This window comes from Lipomyces doorenjongii, assembly GCF_038497915.1.
Source record: "Lipomyces doorenjongii strain NRRL Y-27504 unplaced genomic scaffold V1508scaffold_45, whole genome shotgun sequence".
NCBI lineage: Eukaryota > Fungi > Ascomycota > Lipomycetes > Lipomycetales > Lipomycetaceae > Lipomyces > Lipomyces doorenjongii.
Window position 1 is genome coordinate 16,347 of NW_027118112.1, and position 24,422 is coordinate 40,768.

General features: G+C 46.7%; 11 protein-coding genes and 1 non-coding gene across 12 annotated transcripts; 5 read left to right on the top strand and 7 right to left on the bottom strand.

Moving 5' to 3' along the window:
- Positions 1-1,095: 1,095 nt before the first annotated feature.
- On the bottom strand, positions 1,096-2,827 carry V1508DRAFT_440780 (uncharacterized protein). Its single transcript, XM_066942274.1, has 2 exons — positions 2,590-2,827; positions 1,096-2,537 (listed from the first exon to the last, which is right to left on the bottom strand). Exons 1-2 carry the CDS (start codon positions 2,612-2,614, stop codon positions 1,396-1,398), a joined length of 1,167 nt encoding a protein of 388 aa, XP_066794391.1. The 5' UTR covers positions 2,615-2,827; the 3' UTR covers positions 1,096-1,395.
- Positions 2,828-3,516: 689 nt separating this feature from the next.
- On the bottom strand, positions 3,517-3,588 carry V1508DRAFT_t71. Its single transcript has one exon. It is a non-coding gene; the product is annotated as a tRNA-Glu (tRNA).
- Positions 3,589-4,090: 502 nt separating this feature from the next.
- On the bottom strand, positions 4,091-4,851 carry V1508DRAFT_204177 (uncharacterized protein). Its single transcript, XM_066936217.1, has one exon. The coding sequence runs from the start codon at positions 4,743-4,745 to the stop codon at positions 4,278-4,280; it is 468 nt and encodes a 155-aa protein (XP_066794392.1). The 5' UTR covers positions 4,746-4,851; the 3' UTR covers positions 4,091-4,277.
- A 1,600-nt stretch (positions 4,852-6,451) lies between these two features.
- On the bottom strand, positions 6,452-7,174 carry V1508DRAFT_398863 (uncharacterized protein; the record flags this gene model as incomplete). The annotated part of the gene is made up of 1 exon (XM_066938230.1): positions 6,452-7,174. One exon carries the CDS (start codon positions 7,172-7,174, stop codon positions 6,452-6,454), a length of 723 nt encoding a protein of 240 aa, XP_066794393.1.
- A 192-nt stretch (positions 7,175-7,366) lies between these two features.
- Positions 7,367-9,859, top strand: V1508DRAFT_204186 (uncharacterized protein). The gene is made up of 3 exons (XM_066936218.1): positions 7,367-7,831; positions 7,910-7,975; positions 8,028-9,859. The coding sequence occupies exons 1-3, from the start codon at positions 7,499-7,501 to the stop codon at positions 9,702-9,704; spliced, it is 2,076 nt and encodes a 691-aa protein (XP_066794394.1). The 5' UTR covers positions 7,367-7,498; the 3' UTR covers positions 9,705-9,859.
- Positions 9,826-10,809, bottom strand: V1508DRAFT_421709 (yippee zinc-binding/DNA-binding /Mis18, centromere assembly-domain-containing protein). The gene is made up of 4 exons (XM_066940914.1): positions 10,555-10,809; positions 10,341-10,497; positions 10,140-10,281; positions 9,826-10,090 (listed from the first exon to the last, which is right to left on the bottom strand). The coding sequence occupies exons 1-4, from the start codon at positions 10,739-10,741 to the stop codon at positions 9,947-9,949; spliced, it is 630 nt and encodes a 209-aa protein (XP_066794395.1). The 5' UTR covers positions 10,742-10,809; the 3' UTR covers positions 9,826-9,946.
- A 126-nt stretch (positions 10,810-10,935) lies between these two features.
- Positions 10,936-12,430, top strand: V1508DRAFT_421712 (uncharacterized protein). The gene is made up of 5 exons (XM_066940915.1): positions 10,936-11,174; positions 11,253-11,399; positions 11,488-11,599; positions 11,674-11,888; positions 11,944-12,430. Exons 1-5 carry the CDS (start codon positions 11,146-11,148, stop codon positions 12,308-12,310), a joined length of 870 nt encoding a protein of 289 aa, XP_066794396.1. The 5' UTR covers positions 10,936-11,145; the 3' UTR covers positions 12,311-12,430.
- Positions 12,431-12,537: 107 nt separating this feature from the next.
- On the top strand, positions 12,538-16,129 carry V1508DRAFT_421714 (uncharacterized protein). Its single transcript, XM_066940916.1, has 3 exons — positions 12,538-12,992; positions 13,049-14,771; positions 14,827-16,129. Exons 1-3 carry the CDS (start codon positions 12,602-12,604, stop codon positions 15,980-15,982), a joined length of 3,270 nt encoding a protein of 1,089 aa, XP_066794397.1. The 5' UTR covers positions 12,538-12,601; the 3' UTR covers positions 15,983-16,129.
- On the bottom strand, positions 16,005-19,044 carry V1508DRAFT_421717 (uncharacterized protein). The gene is made up of 3 exons (XM_066940917.1): positions 18,917-19,044; positions 18,053-18,567; positions 16,005-17,998 (listed from the first exon to the last, which is right to left on the bottom strand). Exons 2-3 carry the CDS (start codon positions 18,546-18,548, stop codon positions 16,179-16,181), a joined length of 2,316 nt encoding a protein of 771 aa, XP_066794398.1. The 5' UTR covers positions 18,549-18,567; positions 18,917-19,044; the 3' UTR covers positions 16,005-16,178.
- A 1,089-nt stretch (positions 19,045-20,133) lies between these two features.
- Positions 20,134-21,000, top strand: V1508DRAFT_357792 (CCAAT-binding transcription factor (CBF-B/NF-YA) subunit B-domain-containing protein; the record flags this gene model as incomplete). Its single annotated transcript, XM_066937039.1, has 1 exon — positions 20,134-21,000. The coding sequence occupies one exon, from the start codon at positions 20,134-20,136 to the stop codon at positions 20,998-21,000; it is 867 nt and encodes a 288-aa protein (XP_066794399.1).
- Positions 21,001-21,387: 387 nt separating this feature from the next.
- V1508DRAFT_421720 (transcription factor subunit Med10 of mediator complex-domain-containing protein) lies at positions 21,388-22,588 on the top strand. The gene is made up of 2 exons (XM_066940918.1): positions 21,388-22,208; positions 22,266-22,588. Exon 1 carries the CDS (start codon positions 21,659-21,661, stop codon positions 22,163-22,165), a length of 507 nt encoding a protein of 168 aa, XP_066794400.1. The 5' UTR covers positions 21,388-21,658; the 3' UTR covers positions 22,166-22,208; positions 22,266-22,588.
- V1508DRAFT_389505 (uncharacterized protein) lies at positions 22,214-23,949 on the bottom strand. Its single transcript, XM_066937889.1, has 2 exons — positions 23,615-23,949; positions 22,214-23,561 (listed from the first exon to the last, which is right to left on the bottom strand). Exons 1-2 carry the CDS (start codon positions 23,862-23,864, stop codon positions 22,300-22,302), a joined length of 1,512 nt encoding a protein of 503 aa, XP_066794401.1. The 5' UTR covers positions 23,865-23,949; the 3' UTR covers positions 22,214-22,299.
- Between the last annotated feature and the right edge of the window lie 473 nt (positions 23,950-24,422).

Below are 24,422 nucleotides of genomic sequence, written 5' to 3' on the forward strand. Positions count from 1 at the left end.
TTTTAATATCCATTCCAATCGAGTCAACCATCGTCACAGGCATGGATTTAGGATCCATGAATGCAAATTGATACCTAAGATATTCGTTTCTGTATTCTCTTTTGTTGTTATACGGTCACTTTATATTTTTGTTCTTACCGTTCAATAGAAAGCTTTATAAATGATATCTAAGAAAATTGTTGATAACCCAAAACCCGCGAGACTAGCGACCAGACACACGCGCTCTTGCACCCGTTTCCGCGCGCGAGCATTCCGTGGCGGGTCGTGCGCAGTCTTCTAGTACAGTCCTGATTGCTTCTGAACCAAGATAAATGTCTAGGCCATTGACTCGTCTTATTCGCTTAAATGAACTTGTTTCTGTTGCTCGATACGGATCTCCGCAGCTACGTATAGTCCCTGCTCTAACTAATGCCGGATGGCTATTACCAAGCACGTCAAGGAGCACGTAGGACCACTGTCATACGCCGTGGCTGCTGGGCGGAAGCTATTGCATGGCTTTTTCTCGCGATTAGCAAGATGCTGTCTCCAGTCTGTAGTACGCAGATGATGAAGGTGTGGGTCAGCCTATACTGACCCGTTCAAAAGAGTGCGGAAGCGAGAGCGAAGGTGAAGCAAGAAATCGCTAAGTTAATTGGATGATTTAGGCTTAACTAGTGTTGAATGTAATTTGCTTTCGTGCCGTTGTGCGAACGTCGTCGACAAGTATGGGATCCAAAATGCGGTCTTGAGTATATGCAAGACTAGATGCGTCAAGCATGGTCGCAAACGACGAGTCCGCAAATAATACCAACAAAATTTAGCCGCAAAGTTACATAATATTTAATTTAACCCCGTCTAAGCCTCAGCCTCTTGTCTAACAAGTTTAGTTTCATTTCACAATCGCCTCAACGCAATATAAAACACAATTTTGGGTCCAATGTTTTTGCCGTCTCATGCAATCTGCCTCTGGAGGCAGTTACGCGCCTGCAATCCACTCGATTAGTCGTTTTAGCTAAACGCCACACGGTTCGCGGCTCGGTTCACATCTTTGATGACGAGTCCCATACACGCATACCAGTGACGAATATGCAGAGCCCCGAACATAACGTGATAAAGTCTGATGGCAAGAGTATTAATTAAGTATCGATCTACTAAACAAAGTAATACATAAATGAGCTAAGTCTGTTGTACAAAAATGCCAAGAGTATATGCCTAATTACGACAGATGTATCAAATGCGATATAGAACACTTCCAAACATGTGAACCAGGAGCGATACAGAAGTCGAAACAACATACATCATTAGATTAAAATGATGCAAAACACAAACTTATACCGTAACCCTATAATCAGCCGAACATGTGGATCATACAATGCATCAAGAAATCGGAAAATTAAACAATACACAAAGAGACAATCAAAAATTAGCAGATATGCCGGTGTTCTGGCCGCTTTCGACTTTCATCGTCCTTCTAGCCGCAACATTCCGCAGCACCGGTGGAGGGCTGTAACGGCCGGGATGGTCCCCAGTGCCGTTGCCGTTGCCGTTGCCGTTGCCATTACCATTACCATTGCCGTTGCCATTAACATTACCATTACCATTGCCATTCGTGCCCGATGTCCCACTAGCTGAGCTAGCTACGCTGCCACTCGTCTGCGACGGGTTCAGCTGTGGGAACGAACTGCTCCTCGCATGAGCAGCCGATGGTCCCACAAACTGCTGACTATTTCTCGCCTGCATCCGCCGCGGAGCCATAGGTGGTATTGGCGGCGGCAAATCGTACGCGGACGTGTCAGAGTCGGTAAGCGCGTGCTGGGGAGCTCTCGCCACGGGCGATAATCCGGTTGCCGTAGGAGCAGAAGGTGACCGTGTGGCAACGCTCGACGTATGATTGTTACTACCACCGCTGGGATTGGGTGAATCTGGTCCCCAACCTCTGTACCCGCTTGCCAGCGCACCTGCGGCAGCTCCATCAACTTCCGACATGCCAAAGCCTCTGCTGCCGCTTACACCAGCATTATTGCCACCCTGATATGGACCTGATGGGTCGTTCGGATTGAATCCATAGTCTTGTACTTCCTGTAGACGCGCAGCGCGAGCACGCGCTTTTCTCTTGCGGCGCAAGAACAATAGGAGTAGTAAACACGCGAGACCAATAACAGCGACAGCAACACCAATGCCTACGCCTATTTTTCCACCCGTTGATAATGACGACGAGGATGAGTGAGATTGTGAGCCGGCAATAGTGGGGGTAGAGGATGAAGTTGAGGAGCTTGACGTCGAAGACACTGCGCGGCCGGTGGAAGTGGTGGGACTGCCATTATTATTGACGTCGGACGTCTGCGTTATGGTGACAGTAACAATTTGGTTTTGTGATGTGTAGGTCGACGTCGTTAGGTCGAAACTGGTCGTCGAACCGGATGAAGATTGTGTAGATTCAGTGGAGGAGGAAGCACTAGAGGTTGTAGAACGGGTAGTAGACCCTGTAGATGAGACTGTCGAGGATGTGAGAATGGTGGACAGAGAGCTCGAGGAGAAGGTTGAAAAGACCGATGAGGCTACATATTTGTTAGCAAAGAACGAACATCCATAAAGCAAGAATGAACTTACTTGTATAGTTTGTGAAAGCAGCCATGGCGGCACAAGTGCTGTGCTAACGCAATGAATTGAGTTTAGACTGAGAAACCCGACAAGATGATCAAAATTCGGAGGAGAGTGGGTGCGGAGCTGAGCCCAGACGGTATTGCATGTTGAGAGAGGCAGAGTGTGTAATTGGTGAGGAAGGGTTTGAGCAGCGGGAGCCTTTGGACAGTTAGGTAGCGAGCAGGTCGGTACTCTCACAGCGGGGGCGTCAGTCGCTGCGGCCCAGCATGTAGTTAGGCATTAACTGGCGCTATGATGTAACATCACTGCGGCTGCTAAAAAAAACTGAACCGTATTCGGCAACCGGCAGGCGACGCACATCAAAGTTTAGCGACGCTATTTGCAGGCCAGCCGCACGATGCCGGGTAAACCCATTGCAACTTACTCTTCCTAACGAAGGATTTTGGATCCATCTACTAAATTACCTGACATATTAAAACCTTAGAATAGATCTACAGCAGTCTTAGGTTGAACGTTCTTGTTGTACATAGTCGGCAAGTGGTGTCCACAGACGCACGCGGGAAGTGGCCTTTTGCTAGCGTCAGGCACCTTTTTTGCTTCTTCGTCTGCATCAACTTCGCAAACTTTGCGTCTGTCTCCCTCTGCCACCATTAAATCGCGTGCCATCCGATAGCCCCAGAAATATATATATGGGCTTAACGCTACGTGCAACTGCAATAGTCGAATCGGTACGCCATCGTTTCTATATGTCAGGAACCGCTCCAGCGCGTGCTTTTCACACGTTGTGCGGCTCCACCCATCGTAGGAATGTGATACCAACCAGTTACTTCCCGTTGAAGTTTTTATGGTATTGTAATGCTCACCGCGCTTCCCTACGTCACATATAATAAAATAACACATGCAATTTGCTATACATAAAAAAAATAAAAAAATCTCCGAAACGGGGAATTGAACCCCGATTTGCCCGGTGAGAGCGGACCGTGCTAGCCATTACACTATTTCGGATGGCCAATGTATTGCATCAAAATACGCAACCTATATGTTACCCACCGAATACGAAACCCTTCCTTTGTGTAACTTTGACAGACCACCTTGTTTACCAATTTTATAATTTACTTCCGTTTGTTTGCTACTAGTTCTCAACTTGACCAAGCAGGCTTCCCACAACAAACCATTCCACTCTTTCGATCTGTCAAAGTTCTTCGCGTCATCTCGTTCTCCGTTGCATCTCAACTCTTTCCTCTCCTTCTTTGTTCTCGCGTGTCTTACCCTTTTATCAGCTCCTGCTACTGCACCATCTCCTGTGCGGAATCATTGTGAGTGCTGTTCTCCCTACAGAATGCGCCCCATTTCTTCTGTCTTGGCCGCCATGGCCTTTGCATTCGCGCCTGTATTGGCTGTCTCTGAATATCCTGACTCTGTTTCAACAATTGCTTCAGCATCTAACAGACTTCGTGTCTTGTTTGAGCCCGACCAGCTTCCCTGCGTTCGTTGATTTCCCACTTCTCGAATCGTGCTACTTCTTCTAACAGTGTGCAGCATATATCCGGCGTTGCCGCCTGTGTGGACGAGCTCCAAAAATCTTTCTTCGCTTGTGATCCAAAGGACAAAGATTGTCAATGCGGAGCTTTAATTCAGCTTGAGCTGTCCTGCTATGGCATTTGTCCACAGTCGGTCAGTAGGCTTGACATTGTTTATACTCCCAGTCGGAATCGATATCTGCTAACATTATTCAGCAACTTCTCCTCGAGATCGCCACTACTATCAACGAAGTGTGTTCTAAGCTCGCCGTAGGTGCTCAAAACGATCAGGAGCCGGACTACCTCGAAGATGATGATAACGACGCCATTGTCGTTGATTTCGACGACGACGGCTCTCTTGTTATCGAGGACCCTGCCACAGAGGAGATTGCCCCTGATTCCGGAGACGATGATTATTTCGTTGTCGAGGACCCTGTGGCAGAAGAGCCAGCAAATGCTGAAGAGGTTGCTGAGGAAGAGGTTGCTGAGGAAGAGCCTGCTGCTGATGAAGAGTCGGCTGCTGATGAAGAGTCGGCTGCTGATGAAGAGTCGGCTGCTGATGAAGAGTCGGCTGCTGATGAAGAGTCGGCTGCTGATGAAGAGTCGGCTGCTGAGGAAGGGTCGGCTGCTGATGAAGAGCATGCTATTGCTGAAGGACCCGCTGCTGCTGAAGAGCCTGCTACTGCTGACGAACCTCCTACCGGTGACATCCCTTCAGCCACAAGTAATGATCCTGTAGCTGTGTCCGAGGAAGAACATTTGGGCTTTTATGACGTTTCGGAAGACACTACCTATGGTGTTGCTGCCTCCGAAGAGACAAGTATCTACATCCCGTACTTTGCGACCGCTGCTCCTATGACGACTACTGTTCCTGTGACCCAGTCCACATCGGCTCCTTTCGCAACCCCGGAGCCTGCGGTACTTTCGCCAGCTGCTACTGCGGTCGCCGAAGTTCGTATCCCTGCGGAGGCTTTTGATCAGGCTGCCGCCGCTTCGATTACGTCGATCCCTGTTTTTCTTCCTGTGCATACGGTCATGACTGATACTGACAATACTATAACCGTTACATACCCCCGTTTCCAGGGATATACTCCGGCTGATGCAACCTTGACGACTGCTCGCAGTGTCGCTACAACTGCGGTTCCAATGGCCTTGGGCACCAATTCCACCGTGGAGGATGCTGACGCTGTATATACCAACTACAGCAACCCGTATTCCTACCACTCAAACGCTTCTGGTGTTTATAATTATGCACACAACTCTTCTGACTCTGGTTACTACCGAAACAATTCTAGCTATGGTAATGTCACTGGTAACTACAATACTACGTTCACCATTTATGACTCGTCCTCTCGTAGTATTGGTGTTACAGCCACTATTGTCGTGGGCGCTGCTATCGGCGTCGCCTTCGCGCTATTCTAAAATTGTATAGATGACTGTTTGACAATCGTGTATTACTACTGTACATATGACTAGGCCCTTTTTACATTTTCTCCTTTTTTGCTGTTGATGGGTATTAATTGACTTTGGTTCTTGGTATGATGTATATCTGTATATTTACATGTTTCTCGAGTGTTGCACGGAATAGGTTAATGGACTCACTGTATTAACTACGTTATTGGTCAATCGCACTTCATCTTTCGATATCGAAAGCTCGTCAAACTCGTAGTTTCGTATTACGTTGATCCATAAAATTGTTAGTCTACAGCATTGTGTTGCCTTTAAGGCTTCACGAGGCTTCACGCGTATCCTCATCCACATGGGTCTCGTCGCAACGGATATGTAAAACTGTCAGGATAGATTAGACGATCTTGCAGGAGAAAGCGCGACGTCAAGAAAATATAGATCAGAAGGGCTACATTTCCCCTGGTGAACTACCGTGTGTCATTTTGGATGATTAATCGGCTCCCTCTAGATAACACCGTAACTGTTTTATGTAACATTAGCCTATGATCTAACTTTAGTGTATAATATAAAGGAGCGAATTGTATCGTAGCTTAAGCAAATAAAAATGATCTGGCAGTCATATGCACAATGAGGATTGACAATGTCAGCCGTAGAGATTGTTGCATACCTTTGATGACTATTCTCCCTTTCTAAAACCACAATGAGCGTGACCAAATTGAAGGTGAGCGGACTGATGCGCAGCGAGGGTGTTGGCAGGACCGGCTAACGATTGTACTGTTTCTGTAAACGAGATCTAACGCTCGGATCAAGATAGTACATAGGAGATTGATCGAATTAGCTAATTTATATGCGTTGTAACTATCATAAAACCCACTATATGACAACTCATCTCCCAAACGCAAAACGCCGTCCACTGATGCAAGACAACATACATCGCACGGTCATGCAAATAGCACAACCAGTAGCAGAAAAAAGAGCACCGCTGTTAATATTCCTATACACCAATTTGACGCCTTCTCTTCATTCTTCTTCAGTACCCATCTAACCCTGTTCATACCTAAATCAATCTTATTCTGAGTTCGGTCGACCCGTTCATCTAAGTCTTCTAACAGATCAACATGTTCCTGTAGCTCAGTTCCCATTACCTGTGCCTGTTCTCTCAGGTTCTGTACAGTGTTGAGCACACTATCTAACTGCTCGTCCTGATCCTGGATCAACAGTGCCTGATGTTCCCGTTCAATTTCCATCTCATAATCAGACCGCATGCCACCGCGTTCCTGACCCTCATCATCAATCTGCACACTAGTAAATTCGGGATGATTATACCCGCTCTTCGACGCATCCTTTATTTGTGTTCGAATCCGTCGTATTTCATTTTCTTTCGCGTCCACAAACGCGCGGCGTTCTGAAACTTGATGCATGGATAACCCGAATTGCTCAGGGGACGCTTCAACCGCGTTGACAGAGTCCCGCAAATCTTGGATCGTGAGCTGAAGCTCGTCGAGTGTCGAAGTCAAATTCTCGAATGTCGGTGTGGCAGGTGTAGGGCCCGCTGAGGGCGACGGAGATGTAAGAGAGAGAATATAGGACTGGCATTGTGGGCGAAGAAGCGCCAGTTGCGAATCTACCTCCCTAGCGAGATCGTCGTATGGATCGGCATACATCTTAGAATCTCTCAAGAATAAATACGAATAACTTGGACGTCTTGGGTGAATCAGGCCAAAAACGCAATCTGGATGTGAGTCGAACAAAGTAGTGGGTAAAACAGAAGTTAAACTCAAAATAATTTGGGTTAGGGTCATGTTGGGACGGACGTTGGGACAATTGGGAAAGGCATTGGGAAATCGAGTAACCGAGAAAATTTTGAATTTTTTAAGATTTTACAGCTATAACTTTTCTCGTTCGGAAGTCGTTGGAAGTGAAGTGGTCTCGGGTAGCTTTATTTGAGGGTATACAATCCCTGAGAGATAAGTTATTTGTGAAGGGAGATGTCGGCGGTTTTAGCAACTGGCACGCCGGCATATGACGAGGCAAGCATGGGTAACAATGGAAATGCGGAGACGCCTTTGGCAAGTAATCGGCAATCGAACGATGAAGAGAGTGTCGGCGCCAAGAAATTAAAGACTGGATTCGGCAGCTCTGGCTGCGTACTAAATAACGGAGCTCCGAATAATGCTGGCCATATGGACGATGATGGTGGGGAATTTGAGGTTCCAAAGTCCGAAATCAGGAAGAGGAAGCGGAAGGAGAAACGAAGGTCGAGGTTGTTCCCTTCGTTCGATGTGGAACCGTCTGCGATTAAAGATAAGATAAATGTTGCAGTAAGTATTTCACGAATCGTTTGATTTTTCTAAAATAGTAATATGAATGGGACACCATTAACAAGTGAATTCTCTTAGGATTTACGAGATTTGGTGTTGTGGATCCTGGCTGACGGTGTTGCTCCTAAATGGTTGAGCATTTACGTGAGTTTGAATGTTTTTGCTAAAACTGGGAGGGAATTATTAACTTTATTAGAACAAACTCGGAATTACACGAATTGCAACCATTCTTGTGCCCGGTTTAACACCAGATTTGTTCGGGGTCACACTAGACGCTGTTCAACCAGTTTCCATGTCCGCAATAGCATCAAAAATGCCACAAGAATTGACATTCTTTCGGGAGCATTTTGGACATTTATGGCCGACACGCGCTCCAGGTGATCGGACCAAGTTGTTCTCGCCAATGACTGCCTTTATGAACTCGCCGCTACCAAAAGCCGACAAAAATTCTCTGCAAAAGAACGGTACTGCAAAAGTGAACGCAGTTGATAGCTCAGTTAACGTTCCTTTGAAGAACTTGCTAATGTCTGCTGAAGAATTTGTGGATGGGGATTACCCTATTCACTCTGCTACAATTGTTGCCGACGATGACGATAGACAGGAACTAGCAGAGGGCTGGGTCGAGACTGTTCCCCGACCTGGTGATGTCGCTCATGAGCAAAAAGGAACAATCTTGGTACAGAATAAATATAGAGTATATGGCCTTGATTGCGAAATGTGCTTGACCACACATGGGTCGGCCCTGGCGAGGGTCACAGTTGTTAATTGGAATAGGGAGGTCGTTATGGATGAGCTGGTTTTACCTGATAATACTATTACCGATTATCTTACACAGTACTCTGGAATCACTGCTAAAATGCTTGAAAACGTGTCAACCTCACTCTCAGACGTTCAAAAACGGTTGACATCATTTATTTTCTCGGGCGATATCTTGATTGGTCACTCGCTTGAGAATGATCTCAAGGCACTGAAGCTTCGTCATCCCGCTGTTATTGATACGTCAGTCATTTACCATCACTCCCGCGGTCTGCCATCCAAACCGTCGCTAAAATGGCTTGCGCAGAAGTTCCTTAAGAAAGAAATCCAGCAGTTCAAGAACGGTCATGACTCAGTTGAGGACGCGCGGACATGCATCGACCTCGTCAAACTGAAAATTGAGAAAGGCATGGAGTTCGGAACATGTGTCCCCAGCACAGAGCCGCTCCTGCGACGATTGGCGCGCGCTGCAGTGAATACTTCGAGAGGAGCGGAGACTAGAGGTGTGAATGGGCGTGGGGTGGTCGTTGACTATGGAAATCCAGCGCAGTGGCATGGGACAGATGCGCGGACTATTGTCGGCTGCAAGAATGATGAGGAGGTCGCGAGTGGTGTTGTGGACTCAATTGGGCAACATGACTTTGTCTGGGCTAGGATGCGGGAAGTGGAGTTTAATAGAGGATGGGTTGCATATCATGGGCTAAAGAAAGAGAGACGTGAAAAAAAATTAGGAGAAAATAGAGACGACAAGATCCTAGGTACGAATGGCACTAGCGAAGACTCTAATATCGTTGCGGACGAAAATACAAATCAGAGCGACGACGAGTTCTTTACTTCTCTTATCAATCTCAACAAGAGGTTAGAAAGAATTTGGGACAGCATACCGCCTGCTACAGCTATGATAATCATGTCAGGTTCCGGTGATCCTCGCGAAATGTCTAGATTGAACGCTTTGCGTACACAATTTACAGAGGAGTTCAAGACTAAGAAGTGGGATGAGGTCTCGGTTAAATGGACGGATACGGAAAATCAGCAGTTGCTTGAAGCTGCCAAAGTGGCTAGAGCTGGTGTTAGCTTCATTGCTATTAAGGGACCTAGTGATCATGAATCGCAGTGAAACTCGGACCCAATGTTGAACTGCTTTGCATTTTGGATCTTTATATAGACATGCTTTGCGTTGCTCTGTCATTTGGAGTTTGGGCTTCTCTTGTATAAGGTCATCCGGATCGGGGAATAAATCTGCATATATGTAATTTTATGGATTCTATCATATAGTACATATATGTCAGCATAACTGCTGACAACTATAATCGTACACAACACTACTTTACAGTATTCATCAGATTTGCGCTTGATACATTACGCTTTCTTTCTACCTCGTGTAGCTCCTGGTCGTCTTCTGGCATCGCTGTCATAATTTACAGCCATGTCCTGGCGAAGTGAGGCGACTTCCGACTTTAATTGTTCGACTTCATCATGCATCGCCATGATCACAGTCTCCATCTGTGATTGGTTAGTGCAAGCGTGCAACAGATTATTGAAATTGGCATACAATAGCTAACCGCTGTGCAACGGCATCAGGTTCCGGCTTCAAAATCGCAAAATCAGAGTCTGCAGGTGGAGGCCCATTCGCTGGTTCGTCAGATCCAATTTGATAGTTTTTTAGCGCAGAGGCGTCGAAGGTGAAGTAATCTCTACAGACGAAGTGTTAGATCTTTCTTGTTCATGGGCAATAGCATTTAGGTAGACATACCGCAAGTCATCCAGATAGCGCGGTGTGGTACGATATATCTTCCCCAATATGTGCGTGCAATTGGAGCATGAAAATGACGCATAGGTACTCCCTAAATCATGGCCGTCGTGTGACGTCGACAATTGGTCTGATATTGTAATTGTATCTGCCGGCGCAGCTATTCTCAAGTCTATCAGCTACTTTTGCTCTGTCCAACTTCACATGGGAGACTCACATTGCAATGTAAACGTCCTTAGCTCAGGAGTTGCCCGCACCCACGTAGTACTATCTGCAACGATCTGCAGACATGAAAGACATTGAAAGACAATCGCACTCGGGTTAACAGCTACTACGCCTTCTGAAACCTCATTGTTGCTATTATACTTGTTGCGGTCACCTTCGCTGTCGCCGGCCCGCGACATATGAGCTCATGAAAATAGGTCAAGCTGGCATAAATCAGAACGAATACTCTTTTCTCGGTCGCTCTTTTCAAATCTCGAACTTCTCAAGCGAATATCGCTCGACGCGACGCGTCTTCTTTAATCAGGGTAATCATTGCACGTGATATCTCAATTACAGCCCTAGCCCTAGCCAATGCTACTTGCTACATTAGTCGCAAGTCACATCGCTGTCGCCTTAACTATCCGCGGCATCATCAAAGCTATCAATCATTAATTCCTATCAATCTCTGTGTATTAACAATCCAAGGCAGTCTATCTTGCAGAGTGCTCATTAGATCATATTCGGATTAGGTTGAAGATTAGGTTGAGCACGAATTAGCCACTACCAAAGTTGATAATCATTACAGCAATCTGCAACTCAAAAGATGGGGGTTTTAGAGGCCACTATGGTAGTGTAAGTGTGCCGATTTGAATTACCTTATATGGTGTACTACATGCGTAGTGAGAGTAATACTAACCTTTAATCAAACAGAATCGACAACTCCGAGTTCATGCGGAACGGAGACTATACGCCCACTCGGTATGAGGCGCAATCAGACGCTGTGAATCTGATTTTCTCGGCGAAGACACGGTCGAATCCAGAGAGCGCTGTCGGATTAATGACTATGGCTGGACGAGCGTATGTGATAATTTATTCTTTTCCAAAATGATCGGGAGTATGTGGTTGGTAAAAAACGACTCCGGATTCTAACAATACTGAGGTATAGACCAGAAGTATTGGTTACTCTTACAAACGACTTTGGAAAGATCTTAGCGACGATGGTGCAAACAAAGATTCATGGTACAGCTCATGCCACTACAGCAATACAGGTTGCAGCAGTAAGCCCCTACTCATTTTGATTCGAGCTCATCTGCAGAATAGAACTAACGGCCACGTCTCTTCAATAATATAGCTCGCACTTAAGCATCGACAGAACAAGGCGCAACGCCAGCGAGTGATCGTTTTCGTCGGCAGTCCCGTACTCGATGATGAGAAGGAATTAATCAAGCTCGCGAAGAAGATGAAGAAGAATAACATCGCTGTTGATTTTATTAATTTTGGCGAAGATGCAGAGAATGTCGACAAATTGGAGAAGTTTATCTCCAATGTAAAGTCTGGTGATAACAGGTATGTAATTATTAGGCGGAACCCTGATTGGACCATGCTAACTAACCTTGTTTAGTCATCTGCTTAATATTCCAGCCGGTCCCCAGTTGCTTTCAGATGTAATTGTTACGTCGCAGATTTTGGCAGACGAGGACGGTATGCCACAAGTCAGCGGTGCAGGTGCAGGAGGTGCAGGTGCAGGAGTCGATAACTTCGAGTTTGGTGTTGACCCGAATCTTGATCCTGAGCTTGCTTTGGCTTTACGTATGTCCCTGGAGGAAGAACGTGCACGGCAAGAGAAAGAAAAGAAGGAGCGAGAGGCAACTGAAAAGACCAAGGTAACTGAAGCTATACCAGAGGAGCCAGCTGAAGGAAGTAGTGACGCTACTAAAAAGGATGAGGAGAACCCCAATGGAAAAGCTGATAAGATGGATACAGATTAGATGTCACATAGCTAGGAGTAATGGATAGGTATTATTGTATGCGATCGCACTGTAGTCTCGTCATAGGGTCGTAATTTATAGTATTCAGAATTTTACTAATTACTAACGATTTGTAAATCTGCCAGAGAGAAGTCACGTTGGTTCATGATGTAATAGTGAGTGGGAATTTCATGGAGGGCCAGCGCTGCTGGACGTAAACACTGACCCGGTTTTGCTCAAGTCCATCAAGAGCTTTGGATACATAACCTCAGGCCTCAGCATCCACACTTCACTGAATTACGCTAACATAAAATGGATTTACCCACTAGGTCTGGCGGTGGTAATGTCGGCCGCAAGCCCAGTACTCTCCGCAAGTTCTTAACCCGTACTTTCTCAAGGCGCAAGATGTCCAAGCAGAAGCTGAACGCTAGCGTCATCTTCACCCCGCAAGCACATATCAATGATCCTACGGTGTCAACACTGGAGACAGACGGACCAGATCTGTGGGCACACACGTCGGAAAATCATGGAATGCAAAGTTATCAAGTGGCCGATGGAGACACGACCAGCAAGAAAGGGGATCATTCTAGACCCGATATTGACAAGGGGGCTCGCACTCGGACTCCGTCATATGTACCAGTTCCTACTGAAAATGTGACAACAATACTAGCTGGCGCAGAGACTACGGAATCCGGATGTTCACGTGTGTTCCGATGTTTACTTTCAAGACAGATCAGATACTAATAGGAATTTCTATAGGCCCGAAGAAACTTAGCGACACCCTGCAAACCCTTAGAGCGAGCAGGCTGTCGTCTATGAACGAGATTCGCCGTGTTCCTTCGCCGGTTGTTCGTCCTCGTAATGACACACTCAGGCGACTGTGGAGAGCGACGGATAGCAATCCGGTTAAAGCTGGCCATGGCCCGAGACAGGAAAGAGAAACACAGACGATGATGATGACAACGCAATATGGAGACTGGGACGAATTTACAGATTGCTACGCCAGGGGGCAATATTGTCTTGGCACACCACCGCCTCCTCCACGAGGTCGTCCAAATTTCAAGTATTTCGTGCCGCCGGTGCCTCCGAATGAAGAGCGGAGGCTGGCGGAAGTCGCTAAGTACGACATCACATACGGCCCGGAATTTTCAAAAGTGTGTAGCAATTTGCTTGTGGCGGCGCGCAAGAGCTTTGGGTTACGAGGCGCCAGTATTTCACTTTTGACTGAAGAGGCTCAAATTGTGAAAGCAGAAATTGGGCTCAATAGGAACGTGATCGATAGAAAGATATCTCTAGAGGCAAATACTATTTTATCGCTGGAGCCGATTGTAATAAGTGACACTTTACTGGATTGGAGATTTGCGAAGAACCCGCTCGTTATGAACTTTCCGTCGATTGGTTTTTGGGCGTCGGCGCCGATTATCAGTCCAGTTGGGCACCCCATCGGAGCCTTCAGCATATGGGACGCATATCCACGCGAAGGCATTACCTTTGCGCAAAGACGACAGCTTCAAGGATTTGCTGATGCTGCAATGAATGAGATTGAGAGGGAGCATTCACGACATATATCTCCTGATGCCATAAAGAACATTGAGGCTGATTCGAAGGACGGCGCTAGCATGTATTCTGCTGAGGAATTTGATTATCCGGATGCGCCTAGAGCTAAGAGAAAAAATGCGGTCGTTGAAAATGCCTCTGATGAAGGCATACACATCACGTCGCAATACCCTAGTCACAAAGTTGCGAATATCAATAGGAGACAATCTACAACGAAGACACAGACTCTAGCCACATCCATGGATCAGATACAGGAGAGGGTGGCTATCTGTCAAGGTCAAACGGACAACACAATACTACCAGCTATCGCAGATACTGCACGCGGCAGTGAGAACCTTGCCATCAACCCGCTACAGAGCAATGAGGAGATGAGAGTGACATTCAGAACTCCGGAAAGCCAGGAAGGGGTCAGCGAAGACTCGCCCAATTGGTTCTCTGGTTTTTTTGACAAGGACTTCCACGCCCGGTATTCATTATCGTTGTATAATCGAAGCCAGCGCCTATTTGAGAAAGAGAAGCTCTTGTTTGCAGATTCAAGCTCGATCGAGAGTTTTTCTAGACTACCGCGCAGCCCAGCATTGCCAGTTTATTCTCGGCCTCCGTTCCGAGAACTGACTAATACATATTCATTCCTTGCTATCATTGCTAAAGTTGCTGCCATAAGTCTAGGATTAGAAGTCGCGTATTTCATCGAAGTAGGCAAGTCGGCATCGTCTGAAGAACATCATTCCGAACTAGACAGATTGCTTTACGGAGACATCCTTGGATCGCCCGCGCCGGCGGAGAACGATCCAGTAGAGGGCTTAAGACTGTCGAAACGATTGTTGGCCGCTTATGGAATAATGCGTGATGATCCTGATTTTGATGCGAAGCTGCATTATCGGGCGTTGAAGTCGCAATATGGACTCGCATATCACAATTCTGCGTTCGTATTTTCCGTTACTTCATGCTTTTAGTAGGCTAACGCTAGATTCTTATAGGGAGGAGAGCAGCAGCTACTACGGAATATTAATTCCATTCCGAAGATATTTTGAAAACACAGAGTCTCTAAGGTCGACTAGTGGTGATAAATTATCAACAGATGTTTCTTCGAGCACGAACTGTCGTGCCAACTCCACGTCTGATAGGATCAGCAGTTTACACCCGCTTCATCCATTCCATCATCTTAGTCAATCCGCAGGGTCACGTTCAAACAGTAATACGCCCAATATGGTAGTAAATTCCAGAAATACAGAACTCACTGCCATCAACCAGGAATTGCTATTAAACCCAGACGGTATTGAGAATCTGTCAACATCTTCTGTTGCAGCGATGGCGCTACAGTCGCGATCCCAAAGGCCAAATGTTAGCAATGTTTCGCGATCGACTGATACTTTGCTACCAACTGATATGGCGATTGATATATCATCTTCAATCGAAGGCCGTCAACCAGAATCAAACAGTCAAGCAATAGCTGAATTGAGGGTCACAACAACTTCTCCAAAGGCATCTATGAGGACTGTCCGACTACAGCTTCCTGGGCAAGCAGAGAGTGAAAATGGACCCTCTAGCGCAGATTCAGCCTCCACTGTATTCACAGATCGGACATCGCAGTCGATTGCGAATAGAAGCACTCCCGCGACGAGCGTCAATGTGTCACCATCGGAGCTCGCCAAGCCGTTGCCTATTGCGGTGTTGCCGATGCCGAGCGGTCGTGTGCCGCAAGATGACGTTCCGACACTTCTCCGCGCTAAAAGTATCGACTCGCGGATAAACACACGGAATCAGGTGGGTACTGTGGCGGAGAAACCCCTGAAGTTGACGATCGATACAACCTGCAATAGGAAATTCAGTAGCAGCCAGACATCTCACAAAGCAGTTATGGCAATGCTAGATATTCACTGTCAATCAGGTGTTTCTGGATCATATTATACCAGCGTAGGTACAACTACAGGCACCTCATCATGGCTGACTAGCGCGGAAGAGGAGAACAAGGATTCTGATGCCGCTGACGCTGTCTTTGGGCGGTTCCAATGTGATGGTGGCATTGTTTTTGGAGGATTTTCCGCTGCGAAGAAAGAATATTCGCAGAGTGATATGGAATTCATTGATAAATTCAAAGCCCTTGTCAATGAGGGAATTGAGTGGATCCGTTAATATTTTGAGTCTGTTGGTTTTGAAGGTATTATTATTGCATTTTTATGTTTGTGTGACTTTGATATACATTGACAAACCTGGAAGAAAGTAATCGGAGACGTATAAATTCAGCGAGAAATCATAATTTACAATAAACTATAATACAATGATTGAGAACGCATGCATAGCAGAAGATCAGCAGTAAATATCGAACCACTTAATAATCTAAGACAGGAGTGTCCAAGTCCATGTAGCTTGTCAACTTGCGGCCCCGTAGATCCCTGTCTCTGCCTCTATCGCGGTCTCGATCGTGATCTCTGCGTCGCTCGCTGTCCCAGTCTCTTTCGGGTCGAGCGTAATCTCTGTCCCATTCGTAATCACGCGGTGATTGTCGGTAGTCGCTACGATCACGGAAATCTCGGCGCCCTGAAGTTGTGTCGTGACGTGCGGGACTTCGTGAGCGTCGTCGCCGTTTGTCACTGCCGTTACGGGAGTAATATGTTGGCGTAAGGCTCACTGGCGATGCTTGATGCCTTGCCGTACCGTATTTTGTCTCTGCCACATCGTTTTGACCATACGCAAATGGATCGGCCTGGAAGTAGCCGTTTGCCGGGACGCCACGACCATGTTGGCCATTCAAGGGGACTAATTGCGGATAAGCAATGGGTAGACCGGCGAAAGTCACGACAGTAGGTGTCGATGTCACCTGCTCAGAACTACGGGAACTTGGGGTTGCATTTGGTGCCTCATTCTCCTGGCCGGTCATGTCTATGTCTGCAGCGACAGGTTGATACGGTAGATTACCTTCAGGCTTCGGCGGTAAGAGCCGACAAGGATCAAGCACATAGTTATTGAGCAACGTGTTCTCCAGCTCCAGACTCTCGATCCACTCGGGGTGCCGTTTCTCAATATGTTTCCGCACGAAATCTTCGCCTTTGAAAAGTTTAGTGCAATCGGCGACTTTGCATCGAAACTTGCCTTCGTCTTCTTGCTTGATATGTGCTGCTATTTCCGCCTGTATTGTCTCTTCTAACGGTCGTCCACCTAATTTCTTAAGATCGCCGGAAGCCGCATTGAGAAAAAGTGCAAACCGATCGGTCCACGATTTTATCCAGTTCTGAGCACGAATATCTGGGTAGATATAGTTCCGCTTTGTAAGTTCGTCCGCGTCTGCAGCCGGAGGTAGTCGTCGAAGATGGCCGGCCGGGCACTTCTTGCTTAAATCGCAAATGGAATCGCAGCTGACGATGCAATAATAACAAAATGAGAAAACCTGCCGGAGATAAAGGATCGTCAAATCGAGCTGCTTCCTCATGACTTCCTTCTGCAGCTTAGCCCCGTCGTCTTCCTCGACGACCATTCCTTCCTCTTCTTGCTCTTCTATTTCAGCTTTCTTAGCTGCCAAGTGTTCGTTGTATTTCTTTTTGGCGATTTCCTTAGCATGCTCACGAATTTTGTCGATTGCCTCAAATTCCGCATTCTCGAATTCAGCTTCGCACTTCTTCGCAGCTTTGTAAGAATTCTCATAGTCTTTCTGCAGGTATTCATCGGATGACAAATATGGGTACAAATATTTTCTCTTCATAGGCCGAACCATAGCGTGAACACCTACATGCATTATGAAATCACCGGCGACATCGTCGTGAATACTTTGGCCTTCAAGCTGCTCAATACTTCTCTCCAAATCATTTTCAGACGAGAGAATAACCCATCCAATTCTATGGAAGCGCTTCAGGGGATTCGCATCTGACAAGGAGAGGAATTGGTAACCAGGAATATCTTTGACTAGTTCGACCAGCTGCTTGCGGGATATATGTGGGGCAATCGTCTTGATAAGAAGAACCTTTTTGCCTTCGTCACCAGAAGATGCTGCGTGTGCGGATTCGTCGACAGCCATCTCGTCGTCGTCGACAACCTGTGCAGCGCTATCGGCTTCATAGTCACCTTCTTCGGTCTTTGTGACGTCCATTGTCGCAGTAGATGCCCTTTCCTTATCGTCGGATACATTTTTGGTGAAACTATGTAGTGGCAATTGAGCTGCACAAGGTGTCAGTTTCAAGATCAAGAAAATAAAAAATGGCTCGAACTCACGTCTGTCAGATTCCAGAGTAAATTCGTCAAATTTTCCGGCCTCGAAGTCCTGCATAAATTCTTTGAAGCACAACTTACGATACTCAGTAATGCTCTGTGACGTATCCTTGGCTATAACGGGATCATATTTTTCCTTGAACCACTGCTCATCTTTATGCTGCACCACAAACCCACGAGCCAACCGAGCGTACAGATCGTATTTGTATTCATCGTACTTCGTAGCAAATTCATCTTTGTTCGGCGCGTCCGCTCCAGTTGGCTGCGTCTGCTTGTACCATTCGGAAAATTGATGAAAGGGAACTTGGAGAGCGAGCTTGTGCGGATCTTGATATTTTGTTCGCACACGGGAGTCGTCAGATTTAGGGGTCGAATAGTCGGATGAGCCTGCAGTACTACGATAGCGGTCTACTCGATGACTGGGCGTGTAGTAGTCACCATCGCGGCCTGATCCGCGGGACACCGGTGCGTAGCGGTCGATTTGTGGCGTGCGATTCATGGGTGGACGTGAACTAGTTCTGCGAGTAGTCAGTAATGCACGCAAATAATTACTGTCTTCTCTCGAGCAATAATAGTAAATATGTATGAGCAACAGAGTCGGTTGCAATAGCGATCACGTCGATGAGGCGGCCAAGTGTGGGTCCAGTAAGAAACAATAATAATTCGCGCAGCGCACGGTTATAAAAATCGTGAACAAATAATGCAAAGTTTCCAATAGATAAAAGAACAAAAATACTAAAATAGCAGATGCGATTACAGTCATCTGAGTATTGATTCGATCTTATTAGACACATCGTGTCGACTGATCAGCCTCTTGGAGATCAAAGGATAAATGCGCGATTTATAGAAAACTAAATTTAAACTGACCCTTAGGCAATATAATCTAAATCAATACAACTTATTGGATGAATATAAGGCATAGAGCCATGCGATCATTGGTGTAGTGGGGCAAAATTATACATCCACCATCAGAATCGATTTGGCCGCATTCACCGAGAACAGAGCATTGAAATTAAGATGGTGATAGAGTTACGTAGCTATTGCAGTAATGCAGACTAGCTAATTTCGTTTGTCAGAAGCCCAGAATAAGCCGAACATCCAGTTCAGATTAAACTACATACAGAAGCGACATCTTGCCAATCGGCTGTCCGCTTGATGCGGTCGCTTACTTCACCATCAAGGCATTCTAAGGTATTTCTATATCAACATATTGCTAGTAAATACTTTGGTAAGTGCTCTCGGATAACATTGTATGTTTAATCCGCCACACAAAAGTTACTTGTTAGATGGGAGTACGCCAATACCGGGCGCATGAAGGAAGTTAGCTTGACTGGGCCGATTAAACATGCGGGAAGATTGAGCATGATGACATGGATCTGGATCTGACGTAGCGTCGGGATATATCTGTCAACATGTCATAGAAGTCCTCATCGCATCCAGGCGGCGACCTTGATCGATTCCGGGTCAATCATCTTGAGTTGAAGTCAAACTTTGGGTGGGCTACAGTGGGGCAGGAACTTCACTGCAACGCTGATGACCCCGCCATCGGAGTTGCGAGGATATATGGACTGCCGAAAATCAACACATTAGCATTCGCATTAGCAATAGAATGAAGTGAGCATCGACAAATTTCTACTAGGAAAAATAGTGGATTCTGGCTAATAATGTAAGGAAGGCATTGATCATAAAGCGTAGAAGTTAGCGGCATACGCGTACTTGCGGAGCAAGCGTACAGATACTCGTCTGATATGCTTGAAACCACGTGGGGGAGAAGTGGCGCAAGTGCGACGACGAATGCGCATGGAGGCTCGCGCCGCCTAGAGAAAGTTTGCCTGTTACACCTTTTGCTCTTGCTTTGCGCTGTAAGCAGACTCAAACCCAAGGCTCGAGCCGCTCACCACTTCGCGATTCTCTGCTCTCGACAGCACGCGTCCGGCCAATTGGTATTTGCCGCAGTCGAACTAATCGTAATCATCCTTCTTGCTTCTGGTTCTAGTTGCCGACAGCTGCTCACGCTCACGAAGGGATTTGCGATACTCATCCTTATGATATTATCGTGTTCCTGAACCCCGCCAATTCAGAAGATGTACGCGCAGCACCAGCAGCAACAGCAGCGGCATTTCGCCCAGCCGCCGTCCGGCTTATCGTATACTACCGGCGGCGGCCAGATCCAAGGGCTACCAACAATGCTCAATCAGAACGCGGCCACTGTCGCGCATGCCCAGCAGTTCGCTGCCGCCCTACAGCAACAGCAACGCCAGCAACACCAACACCAACAGCCACATATGCAGCACCCACAACATCCACAACATAATCAAGCAAACCGCATGCAGCAGCAGCAGCTGCCGCTAGATCTCATGGCCGAAGATGACGAGGACGACCTCGAAGAAGAGCTCAATCGGCACGAGCAAGAAGCAGAACAGCTCTATGACACATCCCCGACGTCCTCGCTTCCGTCCCCGCTGCACGGAGGGCCTACGGCCATCAATCATACGGCTCAGTCACATATCACTGAATCACAAGTCCAGCAGCAGCCGCCAGACGAGAGCGATCAGCCTTTGTACGTCAATGCAAAGCAATATCACCGGATCCTCAAGCGGCGACTCGCACGGGCTAAACTCGAGGAATCATTGAAAGTTAGCAAGGGCCGGCGCCCATATTTGCACGAAAGCAGGCATAAGCATGCGATGCGGCGGCCACGAGGCCAAGGTGGCAGATTCTTGACCGCTGCCGAAGTTGCCGAGAAAGAGCGAGAGGAACAGCGGCTGCGAGAAGATCAGTCTCGGACAGCAGGTGAAGATGATGGCTCGGCTAACGGATTCGTTGCCATTGGCGAAACCAATGCGAAAGTCATACGTGGTGTGCCGAAGGACGAGACGGATGAATTTGTCGATGCCGAGAATGGGCTAGGATTAAACGACCTCGAGGAAGATCCGCTGATAACAGAGTGATATAAAGATAAAGATTTCATTTTTGTTATTATTTTTTATAAATTTGACTACTTAGTTTGCGGCGGTGTATGGGTTATTGTTTATTTTTTGGTTTTGACTCAGGTTTATCTTTGTATAGATGCAAAAAATTGTTTCTTGCTGATTATGGTAACAGTGCGTTGTTAATGTTTAAACCGTCGTTGTCCCGTTATCGTCGTTAGGTTTCGCGAATATCGTGTTTTGGCTAAGTGTCTTCTGGATTATCGATTCAAATGTATTTGTATGCTATAGCGTTTTTCCTTTAGTTTTTAGACAAGTGTTCTCGATACTTTTTATATTTCGCTTTGGTTACTAATTGGTCTCTGTAGAACTTTTCTGTATTAATTGAGTTCGTTTATTACATATTATGCTGGTTTCATATATATTCGTATTTAAGATAGCATGTAATGAGCCGAGTGCCATTGCCTCCTAAAGAGTTTGACATCTTACGAGCGTTAACAACAGGGTTAGGGTAACCGTTAGTTCGAAAGATTAATACAATTTTACTCATCGCGGAGAAGACAAATGCAATTATGATTCCAGTGTTCGTGCTTGCATGATCTACAAGCTTCTATGCATGAAGACCGATGTACCATGAACTGTCTCAATATAGCACCACATATTTCTTTCATAACCGGCAATGTCCTCCAGCGATCCCTCAGCACATATCCCAGCAACCCCAGCACTACAAGCCCAAGAAGACCGACTTCGGCACATAATCGAGACATTGCTTGAACTTGCGATTGGTGTGCATGACTATGAATCGGTGGCGCAGAGCAAGGACGCCGTGGTAGCGCGTGTCAATTTACTTACCTCGCAACTCTCGGAACTCGACAACTCCGCCAAAGACACTGTTGCCGACGTGCTCGTGCCGCGGGAAATAGTGCAATATATTGAAGACGGCCGGAATCCGAATGTCTACACGCGTGAATTTGTGGAGTTGCTCGTTAAACAGAACCAGTTTGTCAACGGCAAAATGCGAGCAATGAGAGATTTCCGGGACGTTTTGGCGGAGCAGATCCGTGAAACATACCCAGAGTTGTCGAATGAGGTCGACGTAGTCTTGCAGAATACGGGGCCTAGTTATCCACCAATTCTGACGGAAGAGACGAAGACTGAGGAGCAAGATAATGAAGGCAGACTATAGATTTGATAAACTTAGAGGCTTGTTACGTTACTATGACAGTGTAGTGAGTTCTTTGCCAGTGTAATCTATTATTCTACATCTATGACTCTAACGGACGAAGACTTATGGACAGTAATATACAGGATAAGCCGCATCTAATCCACATTCGAAAAGTTCTGAAACGGACTCTCGTTCAGCTTTTTGTTCGTCATACTGCCTGCAAGTTTAACCTGATAGCCCCGAACTCTCGGGCCACCGCCTGGTGTGACGCCTTCCATCTGTGGAATATACTTCTCTCGGAAGTCCGCCGCAATCTCGATGAATTTATCGTGTTTGATTGCGTCTCGTATCGCTGACATAAATCGGTTGACCATGTGGATATTGTGGATCTGTAGAAGTGTCCAGGATAACATCTCCTTTGCTGCCAATAAATGCGCAACGTATGCCCGGTGATGGTTGTTGCATGTGTAGCACTCGCATCCTTCGCTTAGAGCGCTAAGGTCTGCGGCATATAGCTCAACTTCCCAAAGACTGATGCCAATATCAACTTTCTTGTCATTCTCCGTCATCGAATTTCCTCCAATCTCAAAAGTGAAGGCGATACCAGCATCGGTCGTGGTAGTAATCCAATCGCCACATACAAAATCGTGGCCGCGTTCAACGGCTGCAATTACATCATGCGGGCCATTCTGATACCCGAGGTTTAGTCGCACAACATCATTGAATCCACTCGGTAATTTGCCGAAATCTACCGTTCGCGCCGACGTAAGCGATACATCGCGCGCAGGATCAGAAGCCGGCCCGTTTTCAACGGGTTCATATGACTCCGGTATAAATGGCGACGTCAGCTCCAACACATTTAGACCATCTATTCCACGTCTTATATGTCCATCAGAAACGCGCGTGGATTCCTTGACGTTGAGAATAGAGTCAAGGTAAGGCCCTTGCTCGGCGACAGAAATACCCGGAAGTAACGGGACTATAACCGCGTTCTGCGTTGCAAAATTCTTCAGCGTTGACACGCTCCATAGCTCGTTACGAGTGACCATCTTCCGGGCTCTGTTCCCACCGATATGCTTCCACGGCTTACTGGGAGAAGTCATATCGCGTCCATTTGATGGAGGGATTAACAGCGGCAAATCGACCGGCGCGACAATAACCGTCTCCTCGTCCTTTAACTGCGATACCAGAGTAAAATAATCGCTGATTGGCAACTGTCGGAAGCCGTCGTTCGTCACTATAGATATCGTATTGTCCGAGTTCGGTTGGGAAGTAGGAACCGGGCATGAGCGGCGCGATGACAGAAAAATCGGAATTTGATGGGCTGGATTGGAAAGCGGGGGAAGCAATGATATGTAATCTCGAATCGTACGATTTGATTGCGCTATCGGAGACTTCAAAGCATTTCTATCTACAACTAGTGCCATCCGTCAATACCTTGGCTCAATTTTGCACTCGCACCAGACTTACAATCTTCAAGACACACGAACACGGCAGGCACAGCAACGTGTTTCCGCGCATTATCGGGCGTGATATGCGGTATCGTTCCCCGCGACGTAGGCAGTATGAAATTCGGTGTCGGAATTACCGAGGCATTCGATTTTCCACGGGATACAGCTGAGGGTGAAAACGAACCTAGACGCGCGAGTGTATGTCCCTGCGAGTGGAGAATGCGGAAGGCAGGAAGTGGAACGACAGACGACGGCGGTGCACTTGCCATGTGCGTATTGTTGCAACAAGGAACGGAATTTTGGTAATTGGAGCCTCCGCCGTCAGGTAGTTTGCCGATTGATGACTTTATATGCTGAATAAATAAGTAAGAGAAATTTTATAATTACGCGGAACATGGACCGCAACACCCCTGAAACTTTGTTTGCTCTGCGTTGGGCAACTTGCGAGACGTCGAAGCTGGGTCGATGAGTTATAAATAATGGCGCTATTCGCGATTGCTCTCCTCATGCCATCCAGCCTTTCATTATGGAAGACCAGCAAGAAGATAGAGGCTGAGCCGGTTTGGTAAATATTGTAGGGAGCGCTTATTAGTGGGATGAATAGGCCGAGTGTGCACAGAGTTGATAGAGTAACGCCGCCATATTTCACGTTTAGTCCTCCTCCGTCGTTCTCGCATTACAATGCAGTCACGGCGTGAACGTACATGGTCGACTAACTTGCCATGCGTACAATACTACGAGTTATTCTAACACGTATCAACGTAGCAGCTAACTGACTTTATGAGGTTTAGCGATCCTTCTATGGATTCCCAGATTGAATTATTATA